The sequence below is a fragment of the Dictyostelium purpureum genome (assembly GCF_000190715.1).
Source record: "Dictyostelium purpureum unplaced genomic scaffold DICPUscaffold_65, whole genome shotgun sequence".
NCBI classification, from domain to species: domain Eukaryota; phylum Evosea; class Eumycetozoa; order Dictyosteliales; family Dictyosteliaceae; genus Dictyostelium; species Dictyostelium purpureum.
In genome coordinates, this window is record NW_003519402.1 from 20,582 (window position 1) to 39,756 (window position 19,175).

General features: G+C 24.5%; 10 protein-coding genes across 10 annotated transcripts; 6 read left to right on the forward strand and 4 right to left on the reverse strand.

The window, feature by feature from the left end:
* Nucleotides 1-543: 543 nt before the first annotated feature.
* Nucleotides 544-1,850, forward strand: DICPUDRAFT_77142 (uncharacterized protein; the record flags this gene model as incomplete). The annotated part of the gene is made up of 4 exons (XM_003286199.1): nt 544-691; nt 838-996; nt 1,083-1,385; nt 1,525-1,850. 4 exons carry the CDS (start codon nt 544-546, stop codon nt 1,848-1,850), a joined length of 936 nt encoding a protein of 311 aa, XP_003286247.1.
* A 395-nt stretch (nt 1,851-2,245) lies between these two features.
* Nucleotides 2,246-2,548, reverse strand: DICPUDRAFT_24005 (uncharacterized protein; the record flags this gene model as incomplete). Its single annotated transcript, XM_003286219.1, has 2 exons — nt 2,246-2,302; nt 2,402-2,548. Coding segments are annotated over 2 exons (204 nt in total), but the record flags the coding sequence as incomplete, so codon positions are not given.
* A 222-nt stretch (nt 2,549-2,770) lies between these two features.
* Nucleotides 2,771-3,552, forward strand: DICPUDRAFT_87062 (uncharacterized protein; the record flags this gene model as incomplete). The annotated part of the gene is made up of 3 exons (XM_003286200.1): nt 2,771-3,099; nt 3,210-3,377; nt 3,465-3,552. The coding sequence occupies 3 exons, from the start codon at nt 2,771-2,773 to the stop codon at nt 3,550-3,552; spliced, it is 585 nt and encodes a 194-aa protein (XP_003286248.1).
* Nucleotides 3,553-3,805: 253 nt separating this feature from the next.
* On the forward strand, nt 3,806-4,753 carry DICPUDRAFT_77144 (uncharacterized protein; the record flags this gene model as incomplete). The annotated part of the gene is made up of 2 exons (XM_003286201.1): nt 3,806-4,276; nt 4,352-4,753. 2 exons carry the CDS (start codon nt 3,806-3,808, stop codon nt 4,751-4,753), a joined length of 873 nt encoding a protein of 290 aa, XP_003286249.1.
* Nucleotides 4,754-4,962: 209 nt separating this feature from the next.
* Nucleotides 4,963-7,912, reverse strand: DICPUDRAFT_150209 (uncharacterized protein; the record flags this gene model as incomplete). Its single annotated transcript, XM_003286220.1, has 3 exons — nt 4,963-7,079; nt 7,120-7,221; nt 7,270-7,912. The coding sequence occupies 3 exons, from the start codon at nt 7,910-7,912 to the stop codon at nt 4,963-4,965; spliced, it is 2,862 nt and encodes a 953-aa protein (XP_003286268.1).
* A 573-nt stretch (nt 7,913-8,485) lies between these two features.
* Nucleotides 8,486-9,329, forward strand: DICPUDRAFT_87063 (uncharacterized protein; the record flags this gene model as incomplete). Its single annotated transcript, XM_003286202.1, has 2 exons — nt 8,486-8,677; nt 8,748-9,329. 2 exons carry the CDS (start codon nt 8,486-8,488, stop codon nt 9,327-9,329), a joined length of 774 nt encoding a protein of 257 aa, XP_003286250.1.
* Nucleotides 9,330-10,476: 1,147 nt separating this feature from the next.
* On the forward strand, nt 10,477-10,644 carry DICPUDRAFT_150211 (uncharacterized protein; the record flags this gene model as incomplete). Its single annotated transcript, XM_003286203.1, has 1 exon — nt 10,477-10,644. The coding sequence occupies one exon, from the start codon at nt 10,477-10,479 to the stop codon at nt 10,642-10,644; it is 168 nt and encodes a 55-aa protein (XP_003286251.1).
* A 3,518-nt stretch (nt 10,645-14,162) lies between these two features.
* DICPUDRAFT_150212 (uncharacterized protein) lies at nt 14,163-15,371 on the reverse strand (the record flags this gene model as incomplete). Its single annotated transcript, XM_003286221.1, has 1 exon — nt 14,163-15,371. One exon carries the CDS (start codon nt 15,369-15,371, stop codon nt 14,163-14,165), a length of 1,209 nt encoding a protein of 402 aa, XP_003286269.1.
* A 611-nt stretch (nt 15,372-15,982) lies between these two features.
* DICPUDRAFT_30670 (uncharacterized protein) lies at nt 15,983-16,999 on the forward strand (the record flags this gene model as incomplete). The annotated part of the gene is made up of 1 exon (XM_003286204.1): nt 15,983-16,999. The coding sequence occupies one exon, from the start codon at nt 15,983-15,985 to the stop codon at nt 16,997-16,999; it is 1,017 nt and encodes a 338-aa protein (XP_003286252.1).
* Nucleotides 17,000-17,098: 99 nt separating this feature from the next.
* DICPUDRAFT_54139 (uncharacterized protein) lies at nt 17,099-19,047 on the reverse strand. The gene is made up of 5 exons (XM_003286222.1): nt 18,949-19,047; nt 18,458-18,855; nt 18,161-18,381; nt 17,746-18,073; nt 17,099-17,669 (listed from the first exon to the last, which is right to left on the reverse strand). Exons 1-5 carry the CDS (start codon nt 19,010-19,012, stop codon nt 17,130-17,132), a joined length of 1,551 nt encoding a protein of 516 aa, XP_003286270.1. The 5' UTR covers nt 19,013-19,047; the 3' UTR covers nt 17,099-17,129.
* Between the last annotated feature and the right edge of the window lie 128 nt (nt 19,048-19,175).

A 19,175-nucleotide genomic window follows, 5' to 3' on the forward strand; every position in this document is an offset into this window, starting at 1 on the left:
ATTAAATAAATTCAAAATAGTACTCCTATTATTATTTTTATTATTTGTTCAAATTGAGAAAAAAAAAAAAATCTATTTGCTTAAATTTAAAAAAAAAAAAAAAAAACCATCAAAAAAATCAAAATATAAATTTAAAAAAAAAAATCATTTTTGTGTGTATCTGAAAATGATCATAATTTAAATTAAAAAAATCAAAGAAAAAAAAAATAAAATAAAATTAAATAAAATAAAATACCATCTAAAACAATGACGATTAAATGAGTGAATAATTTGGTGATATTGGAAATTATTTTCGCTTTATAGATTGTATAAATAAAAAAAAAAAAATTTTAAAAAAAAAAAAAAAAAAAAAAAGATTTTTTATAAATATTTAAAAAAAAATTTAAAATAAAAATTTTTTAACAAAAAAAAAATAAAATTTTTTTAATTTTTTTATTTTTTATTATAATTGGTTTATTTATTGTATTATTACTCTTTCTTTTTTGTAGCCATTTTATTTTCATCCCTCAAAAGTATAAATTGTCACACACTCATATTAAATTAATGCATTGGTCAAAGGCACAAACAAAGGGTGATATCACCTTTGAAGGTATTAGATCACATACTGCCACAGTTGTAGGAAGTAAGATCTATGTTTTTGGTGGATCTGATATTCAAGATAGGTTTAATGATTTATTAATTTTAGATACAAGTAAGTACTTATATTAGACACTCTGTGGATATTTTCATTTTTATAAATGGAATGGAAATTAAAATTTGGAATGTATAGCTTCAGACTAGATATTAATTTTTATCTTTCAAAAAAAAAAATAAAAAAAAAATAAAAATTTTGAAAAGAAACTATGTTTTGGCATAAACCAAAAACAAGCGGAGCAGAGGGTTGTATACCAAACCCACATCGTGCACATTCAGCAACATTAGTAGATCACAGATTATTTATATTTGGTGGTGGTGATGGGCCAAATTATTTTAAAGATCTTTATATCCTAGATACAAGTATGCGTTAATTTATTTAATTTTAAAAAAAGTAGTCTTTTTATGTAATCAATTACAAACTAACTATCTTTATTATTTTATTATAGATACATTAACATGGACAAAACCATCAACACTAGGAAATGGACCTGGACCTAGAAGAGCACATACAGCAAACTTAATTGGTAAATTAATTTATATATTTGGTGGTGGTGATGGAAATAAAGCATTAAACGAAGTCTATGTTTTAGATACAGAAACTTTAACATGGACATTTATTAAAGCAACAGGTGCTATACCAGGTAGTAGAGGTTATCATTCAAGCGTTTTGTTATCAGGAAATAAAATTGGAATTTTTGGAGGTTCAGATGGTAATGATTGTTTTTCAGACTTTTATGTTTTTGATACCAGTAAGTTGATAATATAGATAAATGGGTAGATAAATAGCAATAGAAATATACAGATCTGCAGAAAATAGATATATCTATTGATAAAATTAGATAAATGGGATCAATAGCTAATATAATTACTTTTATTTTTATTTTTTAGATAACAATTCATGGAGTTTATTCCCAGTTTCAAATCCATCACCTTTATTATCACAATCATGCGTTTCAATTGGAAAAACTATTGTTGTTTTTGGAGGTCATAACGCCAATGACTATATAAATACATTAAAATTTTTCAATCTCGATAAATTCCAATGGGAGGAACAACAATGTACAGGTTCACCACCACAAAGCAGAGGATATCACTGTTGTTGTTTTGTTGATCACAGATTATTTGTAATTGGTGGTTATGATGGCTCACAATGTTTTTCTGATGTTCAAATACTCGATTTAGGTGTTATGTCCTATTTAGAACTCCAAAATTAATAGTAAAGAATACACAATAATAATAGTAAATAATAGTAATAATAATAATAATAATAATAACAATAACAATAATAGTATAGCTACTAATATAGATAATATATAAAATATGAAATAGTAAACCAAACAATCAATAAAAAACATTGTAATAATAATAATAATAATAATTTTAATTTTAACTAAAAAACAAAGGTATAATAATAAAAAAAATAAAGCCACCTCCTATTTATTAAATAAAAACCTAAATATTTATATTTTATCTTTTTATTTCATTTTTTATTTTATTTTATATCTTATTTTATATAAATAACTTCTTTTATTTAATATTATAACCTATATACAATTTTATTTTATTTTATATTTTAATTTGTTTTTTGTGGTTGTGGTTGTGGTTGTGGTGGTTTTTGCCATGATAATGGATGTTGACAGTATATCTTCCAATTTGGTAAACATAACTATAATAATTTTAAAGAGAAAATCATTGATGAACATTAAAATTTTAATTTACTTTTAAAATAAAATAAAAATAAAAACAATAAACAAATAATACTTACAATTAAAGATAAAAAGGTACCCAAAACTACAGAATAAAAAGTAATGCTAAAATCTTGTTTTACAAAACCAATGATCCAACCAATAATACCAAATGCAATAATTACATATTGGTAAACACGCTCTGCAAATTTTTGTCCTTCGAAATCCTAAAAGTATATTGAAATGATTATTAATATGTCGTCATAAGTTTATTATTTGATTAATATTTATATAAGCATATATATACCATGATGATCAAGTTATTTAAATATTAAAATAAAAATTTAAAAAAAAATAAAAAAATTTTAAATTTTTCAAAATTTTTTTTTTTTTTTTAAATTAAAAAATATTTTTTTGGTGACGCTCATTATAATCTTAATTAAATTAATATGGTAAAACAAAGGAAACCAACCAAAGTTAATAATAACAATAACAGCAATAACAGCAATAGCAGCAATAGTAAAATAAATAATGAAGAAAATGAAAATTTAAATGTAAATAACAAAAATGAAATTTTTCAAAATATAGATAATATTTTTAAAGAGTTTGAGGCTGAACAAGTGGAGCAGCCAAGACCCTATAATCGATTTTGGGATCACCCAGTTACAAAAAAAGTTATTAGAGTTTTAGAGTATATATTTTGGCTTTCTTTTGGTTCAATCACAGCGTATAAAACAGATTTGATTAATGTTATTTTATATAGTAGCGATGTAAATAGGTATGGAAAAAATATAAAATATAAAATATAAAATATAAAATATAAAATATAAAATATAAAATATAAAATATAAAATATAAAATATTAACTAAAATTTTAAATTTATATAGATTTTATTTTAATATTAGTATTCTTGGTTTAGTCGGATTTATAATATTATATGTTTATTGTGCCTATTTTTCCAAAGTTGAAGATAAAAGAGCTAATACCGATTGGGAAAAACTTCATCCATTAGTAATTCCAGCTGCTACAATTTGTTTAGTAATATTTACAATTTGGTATTTATCTTTTATTTATTTATATCATTTTTATTAATATATACTAACCTTTTTCTTTTTTTATTTTATTAAATTATAATTTCATAGTGCAATAATTGGTTTTTGGAACGTTTGGGGATTTTTAACTCCGATATTTTTATTAATTTATTTCTGTTCAATTTCATATCTTATTTAATCTTTATATTAATAAATTTTTGTAAATTACCACGACCTGGATTTAAAAATATTTTTTTTGAATTTTTTTTGAATTTTTATTTTTTTTTTATTTTTTTTTTCTATATTTTTTACATTTTTATTATTTTATTTTTTTGTTATTGTATAAATTAATTGGTTTTTTTATTGATTAATTAATAAAAATAATAGCATATATATACATATTAATTGTAATAGTGGAAGAAGTAAATTGAAAAGATAAAATTAAATTAAAAATGAATTTATCACTATCATCATTAAATTCATCACCTTCATTATCGTCATCATCCTCATCACCATCCCCATCACCAAGATCAACATATAGCACACCAGATAAACAAAGAAAATCAGCAGGTATTCAATTGGATTCAGATGGTTGTTTAGTCAAAAGAGTCATTAAAGAGGGGTATGGTGAGTTACCCCCACCAAGAAGTTTAGTCACTGTACATTATGAAGCATATTTATCAAATAATCAATTGTTTGATTCATCTTTACAAAGAAATTTACCATTTACATTTCAATTGGGCACTTCGTCAGTTGTAGAGGCTATAGAGATGGCAGTACCTACAATGAAAGTAGGTCAGGAGGCTGAGATTGTTAGCACTCAAAAATATGCTTTTGGAAAGTTAGGTTTACCACCATATATACCACCAAATGTTTCAGTTATTTTTAAAATTAAACTATTATCTTTTAAATTCAAACAAAATGTAAATGTTATTATTATCTTTTAAATTTTGTAAAGTTTATTTTATTAATTTCTTTTTTTTTTTTTAAACAACTAGGACTATAATAATTTTGAAGCATTAATCACAAGAGCAAAAGAAGAAAAAGAAACTGGTAATCAATTCTATAATAAAACAAATTATAAAAAAGCAATTAGACACTATGTAAAAGGTATTTGGATTTTAAGTGACCCAGAGCAAACATTGGGTATAAACGAGGGCGAAGATAAACTCCTCAAAGAAACTTTTATTGTATTATATTTAAATTTAGCCTCATGCCATATCAAATTAAAAGATGGAAAGAGAGCACTTTCGACATGTGAAAAAATTTTAGAATTGGGTGGAAATACTGCTAAATTTTATTTTAGAATGGGCCAAGCTTATGCATTAAATAAACAATTTGACTCTGCAAAAAGGAGTGTAATTCAAGCCATAAGATTAGAACCAATAGTAAAGAATTAGAGATGAATTAGAATCTATAAAAAACACAAGAACAAACACCCATAATATAATCTTTAAAAAAATAATTTTATAGTTTTCTTCTTTTTTTCTTTTGGAAATTAAAGTTTATTAATTTGTACATATACTAAAAAAAAAAAAATTTATTTTTATTTATTATTTTTATTTGTATAAATATTTTATTTGTTTTTTTTATGATTTTGATTAAATATTTAGAACATTTCATCATCTTCATTATTGTTTTCCTCACCAATAACAATGTTAGCATTGTTAGTAGAAGCTGAAAAGTCTAAATCAACGAGATCTTCATTAAAACTGAAACTGTTTATTTTTTCAGTGGCTGGAATTGGTTCTAAAGTGCTATCTTCAGTATTATTGGTGTTTTCGTTGGTTGTTGTTTTGAAATCTTCAAAGCTAAAGTCGAGTTTAAATGTGTTTTCTGTTACTTCGAATGATAATTCTTGTTCACTAACGTTGTTTTGATCAAAAGTAAAGTCAAGATCTTTATTTTTTTCTTCAAATTTAAATTCTTCTAAATCTTGTGGGATTTCTGGGACTTGGATGAGCTCTTCTTCAATTGTTTCTTGTGGGATTTCTGGGACTTCAACGATTTCTTCGTCTTCTTCACTTGATTCTTCTAATTCAGTAATTGATTCTTTGGTTGGTTCATCATCTGAGATTTCTGGAACTTGGACTTTTTCTTCGTCAATTGTTTCTGAAACTGGCTCTTCTGTTGGTTTATCATCTGATTCAACTGTATCAACAAATGGTTCAGTAAGTTGTTCTGCAACTGGTTCTAAAACTGGCTCAGCAACAGACTCGGTAATTGGTTCTGAAACTGGTTCTTCGACAACAAATGACTCGATAACTAATTCCTCTACTTTAACATCTTCAACAACTGGCTCTTCAATAGCTGGTTCTTCAACAACTGGTTCCTCAATAGCTGGTTCTTCAACAACTGGTTCCTCAACAGCTGGTTCTTCAACAACTGATTCTTCGACAACTGGCTCTTCAACAACTGGTTCTTCAACAACTGTTTCTTCGACAACTGGTTCCTCTACTTTAACATCTTCGACAACTGGCTCTTCAACAACTGGTTCTTCGACAACTGATTCTTCGACAACTGGCTCTTCAACAGCTGGTTCTTCGACAACTGATTCTTCGACAACTGGCTCTTCAACAACTGGTTCCTCTACTTTAACCTCTTCAACAGCTGGCTCCTCTTCAATTGGTTCCTCTACTTTAATATTTTCAACAACTGGTTCCTCTTCAATAATTGGCTCCTCTTCTTTAATATCTTCGACGACTGGTTCTTCAATTGGTTCCTCTTCTGAAACTACAATATTTTCTTCTTTTTCTTCTTTTTCCTCAATTGTTTCTGGTTCTTTTTCTTCAGTAATTTCTGGAACAACAATCTTTTCAACAACTAATTCCTCTTCTTTATTTTCTGTAGCTGTTTCTTCTTCATTTGGTTTAATTTCATCAATGAAATTATCTTCTTGATTTGGTTGGGCTGTTTCTTCTTTTTCTTCTTGTTGATTGACAATAATTTCTTCTTCTTCTTCTTCTTCTTTTTCTTTATTTTCATCGATAGATTCAGTTTCATAAACCTCTTCTCTTCTTGGTTCTTCAACAGATTCATTATCTGAAGCATCTTTTGATTTGGTTGATTCTGAAAAAAGGTCTTCTTCTTTGGTGGTTTCCTCGTCAATTAATATTTCTTCATCAAAATTAATATCATTATTAAGTTTGAATTCTAAAATTTTGTTTTCGATATATTGGTTATCACTTTCATTAATAATTGGTTCCTCTTGGATATGTTCTTCAATATCTTCTTGTTCAGATGACTTTTCACTCTCAACCTCTTCATTTTCTTCATGGTTTTGTTGAATGATAATTTCTTCTTCTACCTTTTCTTCTTCTTCGTGAGTTTGTTCAACAATAATTTCTTCTTCTACCTTTTCCTCTTCCTCTTTTTCTTCTTCAGAATTGTGTTGATCTTCGTGAATTTGTTCAATTGGCTCTTGAGCAATAATATCATCTTTTTTCTCCTCTTTTTCTTCATTATGGGTTTGTTCAATTGGTTCTTCGACATGCTCTTCAACCTTGACAGTGGTTTCTACTGGTTTTTCAGCAGCAACTGTTGGTTTAATATCAACTTTAACTTTTGATGGAGATGCAACTTTAGTTTCTGGTTTTTTTAATGCAGTAGTAGTAGATTTAGTTGGTGTTAATGTCTTGGATGCAGTTGATACTGATTTGGTTGGTGTTGAAATCTTAGATGCTGTAGTAGTGGCAGGAACTTTGCTAACAGTAGTTGGTTTTGAAACTGGTTTGGTTGGTGTTTAAAACTTTAGATGTTGTAGTACTTGTGGAAATTGGTTTCTTAACAGCTGATGGAGCTGGTTTTGATTCAGTTTTAACAAGACCTTTGCCTAAAGGGGCAGCTGCTGGGTTTCTAAATAAAAATACTATTAGTATATAGTTTTAAAATATAATTGCTATGAATCATACTATACAAACCTTTGAAGTGGTTGAAGGGGTTGGCTTTACCAATGATGAAACAGCTGGCTTGATGATGGTTGGTGTTGATTTAGTGGCAGTAATGGTTGGTTTAGCAACGGTGGTAGTCTTGACAGCAGCTGTTGATGGGGCTTTGGTAGTTGATGGTTTTGAAACTGATGGTTTTGAAATTGAGGGTTTTGATGCTGTGGTTGTGGTTGGTTTTGCTGAAGCAACTGATGGTCTTGATGGAGCAACAGTGGTTGATGGTTTTGTGGTAGTAGTGGATGATGATGACTTTGTGGTACTAGTTGATGGTTTTAATTTGGATGGTGATGAAATTGATGTAGTTCCACCAATTGATGGTCTTCCAGTAGTAGTTGTTGCTTTAACTGGTTTTGATGAGATGGTTGCAGTAGTAGTGGTAGTGGTAGTAGTAGTAGATGATGATGATGATGATGTTGATGATGATGTTTTTGGAACAGATTTACTAATGATAGTTTCATATTTTGTTTGTAATTCTTCATTGGTAACTGATAGTTTTTGTACAGATTGAATTAAATCATGATTCTCTTTTAATGCACTTTCCAATTTTAATCTACATTCTTCTAACTCCTTTTGAAGATCGAGAACATTGATGTTATCTCTATTTTCAATCATTTTTATTGTTATTAATACTATTTAATTACTGTTGTTTTTTTTTTTATTTGATTTTTTTAAAAATATATATATGATACAACAAAAAGAGTACACTTTAATATATTTTTATATAAAAAAACAAATAAAGAGACTAAACACACACACACAAACAATATATATAATAAGAATAAAAAACACACAAACACAAAAAAAGAAAATAAAATAATTAAAAATAAAAAAATATAAAAAAATTTAAATAATAAAAAATTTTTGGAAAATTTTTTTTTTTTTTTTTAAAAATATCAATTTTTTTATAATAACCAAAATGATATTAATATGAAAAATAATAATGCTATAGAGTTAAAAAATTTAATAAATATATAAATATATAATATTTTTATTATATTTTATAAAATAAATATTAATAAATGGAATAAATATATATATGGAATATATTAAAATAGAAATTAAAAAAAATATAAAAAATAAAAAAATATTAAAATATTTAAATATTAAAAAATAAAAAAAAAAAAAAAAAAAAAAAAAACTTTATTTTCAATTTTTTTTTTAAATTTTATTACATTAGCAAATAAAATGGAAAAAAAGTCAGATTATGAAATATTAAGAAGTTATGTACTTGATGGTAATGATAATTTAGTTGGTAAAGCACCAGAAGGATGTGTTAGATTAGAAGTTACCCATTCAGTATTATCAGACGATTTATTGGGCACAAATAATTTTAAAAATTTCCCACTTGATATTAAAATTAAAGATTTCAAAGAAAAGGTAACTATAAAATGTAATCATTTTTATCAACTAAATAGAAAATATATTAAATTATCATTTTTTATTATAGTTATATAGATTTGTAGGTACTGAACCAAAATATATGGAATTAATATTAAAAGATCAATCAAAAACAAATGAAATTTCAAAAATTGATAATGACGAAAATCTTTTAAGCTTTTATTCACCAATTGATGGTATGAATATTCATATTATCGATAAAGATCCAAATAGTTATATTTCAGAATTACAAGATACATCCAAAATTCCAAAACCAGTTATCTCTGAAGAGGATTATAATAAACGTGAAAATACTGTAAAAAAATATAGAGAAGAACAAAGTTTAATGAAGCAACAACAACAAGAACAAGAAGAAAATTCAGATCCATCAGAATCAATCAAAGTTGGTGATAGATGTAAAGTTTTATCTGACGATCCAACAAACTATGACGAAAGATTAGGAAAGGTTGCATTTGTTGGTACAACTGATTTTAGTGCTGGCTATTGGGTTGGTGTCGAATTGGATTTACCATTAGGTAAAAACGATGGTTCAGTTAAAGGTAAAAGATATTTCACCTGTTCACCAAAATATGGATGTTTTGCTAAACCAAAGAATATTCAAGTTGGTGATTTCCCAGAGGAAGAAATTTAAATAAATATAAATAAAAATAAATAAACCTTTTTTTTTTTATACAACAGAAAATACACTTTATTAATCGTTTTTAAATTGACCACTAACATGGAATTTTTCTAATAATAGTTTTTTGTTATTTAAATTTTATTGTGTAGAAGTTGGTTTTCTTTATCTTTTGGTTTTGGATCCAGGTTGTACGTTCATATCGGTGCTTTCTTCAATATCATTTGTATCGTTTCAAACAAAAAACAAAATTTAGGGAACATCTGCACAAAATGATTTGGATATTTTTTGAATTGTTTTATCTTGGTTATCAGTATTATTGTTATTAGTATCACTATCATTATTGTTATTATTATTTGGTGTATAGGGTAAATTGAATTCTTCATTTGATAAATAATCTTTGACTATCAATCAAATTATCAATATTTCCTGATCTTTTTTAAAATGCCTATCAATAAAAAAGATTTGGAAATATTGATTCTTTGATTGATAGTCAAAGATTAGCATAATTCTATTTGGATTTGTTATGGTAGTGGTTCTGTACTATTGTTCCATAAGCTTTACATTTTCTTCATTATCCCCTGTGGATACGTATATGGTGATATATTTCTAAAAATATATGTAGATTTAAATTGAGCTAAATAATTAAATAAAGAGTCATTGGAAAACTAAATGAAAATATTTTAAGAGCCATTAAAAAACTAAAAATAAAAATAAAAAAATAAAAAAAAGAAAAAGTTAATTTGAATAAGTAATAAATTTTAATCTTTATTAATTAATGTAAAATCTATATTTTATTTAAAAATCCACTTGAATTTACCTGAATGTGTACTGTAAAGATAGATATGATATTATAATTTTTATTTTTAAAATAAAAAAAGTAATCTATATATATTTCTGGTGTTAAATTTTCACAAATCTTATTAATATATGATTTGCAATGAAAATTATCAAGGTTTATATTTACCATTGGTTTATAAAAGTTTTAAAACAATTCTTTCCAATCCTTCATTAGTATCTGAAGACTTAAATTTGGTCCAATAAGAGTTTAATCAAGATTTAATTCAAGGTTTTTCTCAAAGTACAAGTATAAGAGATCAAAGATTCGATTTTAAATATCTATTAGCAATTATCAAATGCTTTAAGTCAAAATAGAAATATAATGCTAAACATTTCAAATTTAGAAGATCTTAAAACCTCATTACAAATTTTAAGTGACCCACAATTCAATTATGACGTCTATTCGGTATCAATTTGGACCAATTTTGAAACCTGTACTCAAGCAAAAGAATTAATTTCAAAACAAGAGATTATAAACCAAAAGAAATAAATATTATCAACCCTTACTATAGTAATGATTGTAAACCAGATTATTATAGGGTCAATATTAATAAAACTTCTGTTAATTTACTCTATTGGAATCACTAAAAAAGGATAATAATTAATAAAAAAAATTTGTGCATTTATTATGTTTTTTTAAAAATAAAATTGAAAATATACAAGGTTTTTATTATTAATATTATTCAGAATGAAAAAAAAAAAAAAAAATGAAAGATTAAAAAAAAAAACAATAATTCAACCTTTATATTATATTTTTAGATTAATGGTGATGTGCGAAACAAAGAGGTGCTAATATAAGCATCAACACAAGTGAAAAATAGCGCCATAATATTAGATTTATCAATATGGTTTTGTGAAGGTTTTTGAAAAGGAAAATAAAAATATTTTAATTAATAAAATTCAAATTTAAAAAAAAAAAATAAAAAAAAGCGCTCATTGTAATTAAAAAAATGATTAAAAAATTTTAAAGAAATTTAAAAAAAAATTAAATTTATAAAATTAAATAAATTTTTTTTTTTTTTTTTTTTTTTTTTTTTTATTGTATTTTCATTCAGCTATCATACCAATTTGATTATCATATAATGAACTACCAAATTCTTACTTTATTCCTTTTCCACATATCAATTATAATAAAATAATATAAATGGAAAAATGATTTCTTTAAAAGGAAGATGTGTTTAATTTATTTGAAAATTAAAAAATTTTGAAAAAAAAAAACCTCCCCTGTTTCAAATTATTACCAATTTGATGTAGCAGATCTATATTTTTTTTTTCAATACAAATTTTACTTATTTTGGAATTGATGTTTTAAATAAATTAGGAAATAGTTATAGATTAATTAATTAATTAATTTTGAATTAAATTTATTTTTTTTTATATTTTTTTTTTTAAAAAACTAAAAAATATTTAAAGAAAATAATTTCATAAAATTTATTTTTTTTCATTATACACATTCAGGTAAATTCAAGTGGGTTTGATCATTCAAGATTATAAAGTTTTATTATAAGGTAAGTATTTTATTGGATCAAAATAATCATTATAAGGTAAGTATTTTATTTAAAAAAAAAAAAAAAAAAAAAAAAAAAAAAAAAAAAAAAAAAAAAAAAAAAAAACCCCCCCCCCCCCCCCCCCCCTCCCCCTCCTTTAAAAAAGGGGGGGTAAATTACCGTTCCGGGGGGGGGAAAAACCAAATAACCCCCCAACCAGGGTAAATTCGCTTTTCCCGCGGGGGGGAAAAAGTAATTAACCCAAAAAATGGGGTTAAATTTTTTTCCCCGCCTGAGGGTTAAAATTTTTAACCCCCCGGCCCCAAATACCCACCCCCCCCGGGGGAAACCGGGAAACCCCCTTTCCAAAGAGGGGCCAAAAACTAAAAAAAAAAAAAAATTGAAAAATACAAAAAATCAGGGGGTTTTTAGAATTAAAGCTATCGAGGATTTTTTAGCATAAAGACATATAAAAGATTATTTAGCATTAAAACTATCAAGGATTTTTTAGCATTAAAGCTATCTTTTTATTGGATCAAAATAATTATTTTAGATTATTAAAGCATATCATTTAAAAAAAAAAAAAAAAAAAAACATCCAAACATATAGGGGATTTTTTAGCATTAAAGCTATCGAGGATTTTTTAGCATTAAGAATATAAAAGATTTTTTAGCATTTAAACTATCGAGGATTTTTTAGCATTAAAACATATAAATGATTTTTATGCATTTTATTATTAAAATTCAACTATAATTTTTATTTATTTATTTTGATAATTTATAATGGGCCATAGTTTTAAAAAATTTATTATCATTCTGCTCATTCAAGTGGATTGGATCATTAAATAATATCAAGATTTATTTTACAATGATTATAAAGTAATTATTTTATTGAATAATTAAAAAATATCAAATATTGTAACATTCAAGAATATTAAATATAATGGACCATTAAAAATTATCAAGTATTGTGTAACATTCAAATATACCAAATATTATGGATAATTAAAAATATCAAGTATTATATAGCATATAAAAATATAAACTATATTGAATCATTAAAATATATCAAGGATTTTTAGCATTAAAACTATCGAGGGTTTTTTATCATTAAAACATATAAAGATTTTTTAGCATTAAAACTATCGAGGATTTTTTAGCATTAAAACATATCAAGTTTTAATATATATATATATATATATCAAAATATATCGAGGGTTTTAGAATTAAAACATATAAAGGATTTTTTAGCATTTAATTATTAAAATTAAACTAAAATTTATTTTTTATAAAATTTATTATCATTATACACATTCAAGAATATACAATTGGATAGGATAATTCAATAATATCAAGATTTATTGTATACTAAATAAGATAATTTATTTATTGGATCATTAAAACATATCAAGCATTGTGTTTCTTTCAAGAATATTAAATATTGTGGATCATTAAAAATTATCAAGTATTATGTAGCATTCATAATATACCAAATATTATGGATAATTATAAGTATCAAGAATTATATAGCATATAAAAATATCAACAATTGTGTATCATTAAAATATAAACAAGGATTATTTAGCATTATAAATATCAAGGATTATTTATCATTAAGACAAATAAGGATTTTTTTATTTTGATATCATAATTTTATAAAATTTATTATCATTATACACATTCAAGAATATACAATTGGTTTGGATCATTCAATAATATCAATATTTATTGTACAATGATTATAAGTTATTTTATTGGATCATTAAAAAATTGTCATTATACACATTCAAGAATATACATTTGGTTTCGATCATTTAATAATATCAAGATTTATGTATAATAATTATAAAGTAATTTTTTTATTGGATCATTAAAACATATCAAGTATTATGTAACATTCAAGAATATCATATATAATGGATCATTAAAAATTATCAAGTATTATTGAGCATATAAAAATATCAACCATTGTGTATCATTCAAATATATCAAGCACCAACAAGAAACAAGTGCTTTAAAAAAAATTTTAGCTTTCAAACTCAAAACATCATTTGCATTAAGTACAAGTTAAATTTTTTTACAACTATTCAATCAAGTCAAATCAAGTCACTCTTTTCAATATATTTGTATATGTATTTTTTTATTCAATATTTTCATTACATTTATTTGTTTGTATTTTTTCCTCAATCTTTTCACTTGTTTTATTTTTTCACTTTTTTCATACATTTAGTATAATACATACATAATTAACCACAAGTTTTCAATATGGTGTTTAATTATCTATACTGCCTGAAGGTATAAATAACTAACCATTTGGCTCCAATATACTAACCTCCACGTGGAATAGCTGGAAACACTCTTTACAAAGAGTGGCTAATAGTATAAAAAAAATACAAACAAAATAAATAAAATAATGGTATTAATATCATTTTATTATCTGAGAATAACGATAATTTTTAATCACTAGTTAATACCAAAATAAATATAAAAATTATTTTATTTTAATAATATAATAATTTAATTTAATCTTTTGGTTTTAAAAATTTACCAAATAAATTTTTAATATTACTAACATTATTATTACTACTATTATTGTTATTATTTAATAAGTTGTTAAAGTTATTGTTGTTATTTAACATATTTTTAAAGTTGTCATTATTTAACATGTTTTTAAAATTGTCATTATTTAACATATTTTTTATATTGTCATTATTTAATAAATTATTTATATTTCCAATATTATTATTACTATTACTATTGCTATTATTATTATTATTTAAACTATTCATATCACCAGATAAGAGACCAGACAACATTGAGTTGATTGCGGATTGTGGTGGTGGTGGTAAAGGTGTTGGGATTTTATCGAGTGGCAAGTTTAATAATTCTTTGATACCATCAATATGAAGTGCACCAGCAACAGTGACAATTGTGTTACCTTTTGATTGTTTAATTGATCTAACCATATTTCTTTCTCTACCTAAAAGAATGGCTTCGTAGGTGAATGGTAGTTCTTTTTCAAAGATGGTTCTAATTTCTTTTAATGTTTTATTATTTAAAAGTTTTTTAAATTCGTCTTCGAGTTCCTTTTCTGTTACATTGTCTTTTGAAAGTTTTTCAAAGATTGGGCCTAAATATTGACTAAGTTTTCCAAGCTCATAACTATCTTGCTTTGGCATAATTTCACTCTTCATAGCAGCTGTAACCTTTGCAATAGTATCTCTTCCGCTTGTATCACCCAATACAATATTGGCACCCAATTTATTAGCCTCTTTAATTGCAAATAAAAATTCTAAACCTGGTGTTAAACCTAGCATTCTAATACCTTTATAAAATCTTTTGGCCATTTCCAAAAAGTTTCCTGGTAAAAAACCCCCACCAAGAGATTCTAAAAATGGAATTTTAGGCATTTCTTGTTTTTCATAGGTACTGAGATCTTGTGAATATAAATCCTTTTTAATCTTTTGGTATCTTTCTTCGCATAGTTCCAAAACAACTGTATCTGGTTTAATATCTTGAATAAATTTTTGTACTTGATATGCTGAATTTTTACTGACATGAATGGAACCAATTAAATAGATATCTTTATTTGAATGTAAATCACGATGATAATAAATTGGTAAATCATTAATTTCGGTACTTAATCCATTATTTTTTGAACAATAACCTCTCAATAAAACTGATGATGGTTTTAAAATATTTCTATTATTTCTTATTATAATTGATATCATTTTTGGTAACTATAAAACTAAAAATATAAAAATTTTAAAAAAAAAATAAAATAAATTAAAAATTTTAAATTAAAAAAAAAAAAAAATTAAAATAAAAAAAAAAAAAAAAATAACCATTCGTTTTTTTCGTTTTTTTTGCGTAAATTGTTTTTTTGATTATTATTATCAATGATAATTTATTTTATAAAATAATAATTTAGATTTATAAATAAAAATTTTTATTTTTTTTTTTATTTTTAATTTTTTTTTTATTATTATTTGTTTTGAAATTAAATATTGTTTATACACCGTATCCGATAAATAATTGGTAAAATAAATAAAGTTATTATTTTTAATATATTATATAAATAAAAAATAATTCATATGACAATAAATTACGATAATTGGATTCGTAAAAATTTTTTATAAAAAAATAAAATTTTTTTTTTTTGATCATTTACTATTTTTCAAAATTAAAAAAAAAAAAGTGTGCATATAATAAAATAAATTAAAATCAATAATATAGATAAATGTTTCCATTCTCAATATTGACATCATTATCAGCAGCCCCAAGTAATGGGGGTACTATGACACTGCAACCTAATAGTAATAATATAATAAATATTCAACAAATGCAAAATAATATACAAAACAACAATAATAATAATAATAATAATGGTAACAATAAGAAGAAACTTAGATCAAAAAATGTGGTATTACACTTTATAGCAGGTGGAGCAGGTGGAGCAATGGGTGTTATTTGTACATCTCCATTAGAGGTTATTAAAACTCAACTTCAAGCAAAAAACTCAATGTTATTAGTTAAAGATAAACCAAGATTTATGCCAACTACATTTTATTCATTATATCATTTAGTAAAAAGAGATGGAAAAAGAGGGTTATTTAAAGGATTGGGTACTCATTTATCGGGTGTAGTACCAGCAAGAGCAATTCATTTTAGCACATATAGTTTAACCAAATCAGTTATGAATAAATTAGGATATACAGATGGTCCAACATTATGGATTACCAGCGCAGTTACGTCTGGTAGTGCAGTAGCGATAGTGACATCACCCATTTGGTTGATTAAAACTCGTATGCAATTACAAACTTCATTAAAGAATTTTAATGAAGGTACACAATATAAAGGTTTTCTTCATTGTTGTTTTTCAATTGTACGTGAAGAGGGTCCATTAGGTTTCTATAAAGGTTTAGGTGCTTCATTAATTTCAGTATCGGAATCAGCATTCCAATTTGTTCTCTATGAAGGTTTTAAAAATGGTATTTTAAAGTTAAAACGTGAAAATGGTCACGAAAATCCAAACGAATTAACAACACCTGAGTATCTTATATCTGCTGGTGTAGCAAAATTAATAGCAGCATTTTCAACATATCCACACGAAGTAGTTAGAACTCGTCTAAGAGAACAAGTAAAACCTGGTACCGTTTCAAAATATAAAACTGTACTTCAAACATTATATTTAGTAGCAAAGGAAGAAGGTCTTAGAGGTTTATTCGGTGGTTTAGGCCCACATCTCATCAGAGTTGTTCCTAATTCTTGTATTATGTTTTTAACTTATGAATTTGTTTTAGATGTTCACCAAGCAGTTTCATCAGTTTTTAATAAATTTAATAATAATAAACATTAAAACGAGATAAATATATAAAACAAATAAAAATAGTGTAGATAAAAAAGATAATAAATAAATATAAAACAAAATAGCTTTTATATTGTTTTTTTTTTTTTTCTTATAAAATTAACGAATTTTATTATAATTGTTAAAGTTTTAATCTTTCTATTGGCACTAAATATTTTTTTAAAACAAAAAACATAAAGATACCATAGACAAAAGCCACCATTGTGACCATATAATAACCATCTCTTTCAATTGTGTATATTCCTTTTTGCTCTAAACATGAATCTTTTGAAATATTGTTATGTATTATTATAGTGGCTTGTTCTGTGCCACTAATATAACTTTCTTCGGATGATTCTGGTAATATTACAGTACATTGGCTGACAGTAAGTCTATCTATTAACATTAAAATAAAAACTTTTGGGTAAGTTCCTGCGAAATTTGCAATGGTGTTTAATAAAGTAACATAGGTTCCTCCAATACTCTTATCGCTAATCTTTAAAAAGAATGAACCTTGTGCAACTGATAATAGATTATATGAAAATGTTGATAATAAATGGATAACCAATAATAAAAAGAAATAGTTCCAACTGATTTCATTGCCATTAAAATTTGGGAAAAATATAACACTTAAAAGATTGATTAACACAAAGAATGTACCAACTAAATATGAATTGCTCCACTATTTTAAAAAAATAAATAATTTGTATTGTTAATATAAATTATAAATAGTATAAAGAATAGAGTTTAATAGTTACAATAGTTAAAGGATTGTTTTTAACCCATTTACTTGAAAAAATTGAAAATAAAATTACACTTGGGAATTGAATTAGAGAAAATGAGGCAATGTCTTCTTTACTTAGTCCTTTTTCTAAAAGTTTTAGGCTTAATGCACAATCATTGGGCTGAAAGACTATTTTTGCAACTATAAACATTATTGATAATGTTTTAATGTGTGGGAGATTTATGATTTTCCAAAGTAATCTATAAACTTGTTTTGGTGTTAAATCAGCTTCGCTTATATCACTTCCATAAGTTTCTTGAACAATTGATTTTTTTTTATTATTGTTATATTCGTCTTCAACGCTATTATGGGTATATGACTCGTTACTATTTAATTTATTTGGTTTTTTTTCATCATCCAAATCCTGTTGAGTTTGATGTGCATCTAACATAAAATCAGTTCGTTTTTTAATTGGTTCTTCACCTTTAAAGAATGCTAAATATAAACTAAAAATTATAAAAAATATGCCACATGTCTTTAAATATCCCTCGAGTGTTATTAAACCTTGATCTGAAGGAGTTGTTCTAAAATATTTATTTGCAAAATGTGGTGAGCTGAGGGATAAAAATATAGTATAGGATAAAAAGAAACCTGTATTTAAACCAATTGTCTATAAAAGTAATATAAATTAATATTATGTTTTTTTTTTTTTCTATTTGATTGGTTAAAATATTCTATTTGCTTACCTGACAGGTTGATGCATAATGTAAATATGGTTTTGATAAAATTGAGAGTGCCCAAGCATCAACTGCAATATCTTGAGTGGCCATTAAAAATATTAAAGTAAAAAATAACAGTGAAATCGGGATGATGTTGGTTTCTACATGCTCAATATAGTCTGTTATGAAAAAGCTCATCGATACAAACATAAGTCCTGTTAAGACTTGAATGGGTACGATCCATGATTTTCTTCTTCCAAACGATTTAAAAAAATATGAATCTACTATTGGTGACCATAGTAATTTTAGTGAATATGGATATGTACTTATTGAAAATATACCCAGTTGTGTGTAGCTTGCATGTTTGTGTAAAAGAAACGGTATAGTTCCAAATGACAAACCAATAGGTATACCCTGAACTAAATCTAAAAATATGTATATAAAAAAAACCAAGACGATAATAATTAGTTTATCAATATTATTTTGTATGTATTTTATAAACTATGAATAATACCTACATAATAAAACTAACCAAATTATATTATTTAATTCATCACCAAAATGTTTTCTTAAAGAGAACATATTATGAAACACCAAGCTTAGTTTGGAATATTATTAAAAATAATATATCTTTTAATATGATTATGATCAAAAAATAAAAATAAAATTAAAAAAAATTGAAAAATAAAAATTCATAAAAATAAAAAAACTCAAACAAAAAAAAATATAAAAAAAAAATAAAAAA

Excerpts from the sequence above, each read along its gene's own strand:
- DICPUDRAFT_54139 (XM_003286222.1), bottom strand. The coding sequence starts at position 19,012 with ATGTTCTCTTTAAGAAAACATTTTGGTGATGAATTAAATAATATAATT. Across the intron at positions 18,382-18,457 it reads ATTATGCATCAACCTGTCAG|ACAATTGGTTTAAATACAGG; the intron begins GTAAGCAAATAG and ends TTACTTTTATAG. Across the intron at positions 17,670-17,745 it reads AAAACAATCCTTTAACTATT|TGGAGCAATTCATATTTAGT; the intron begins GTAACTATTAAA and ends TTTTTAAAATAG.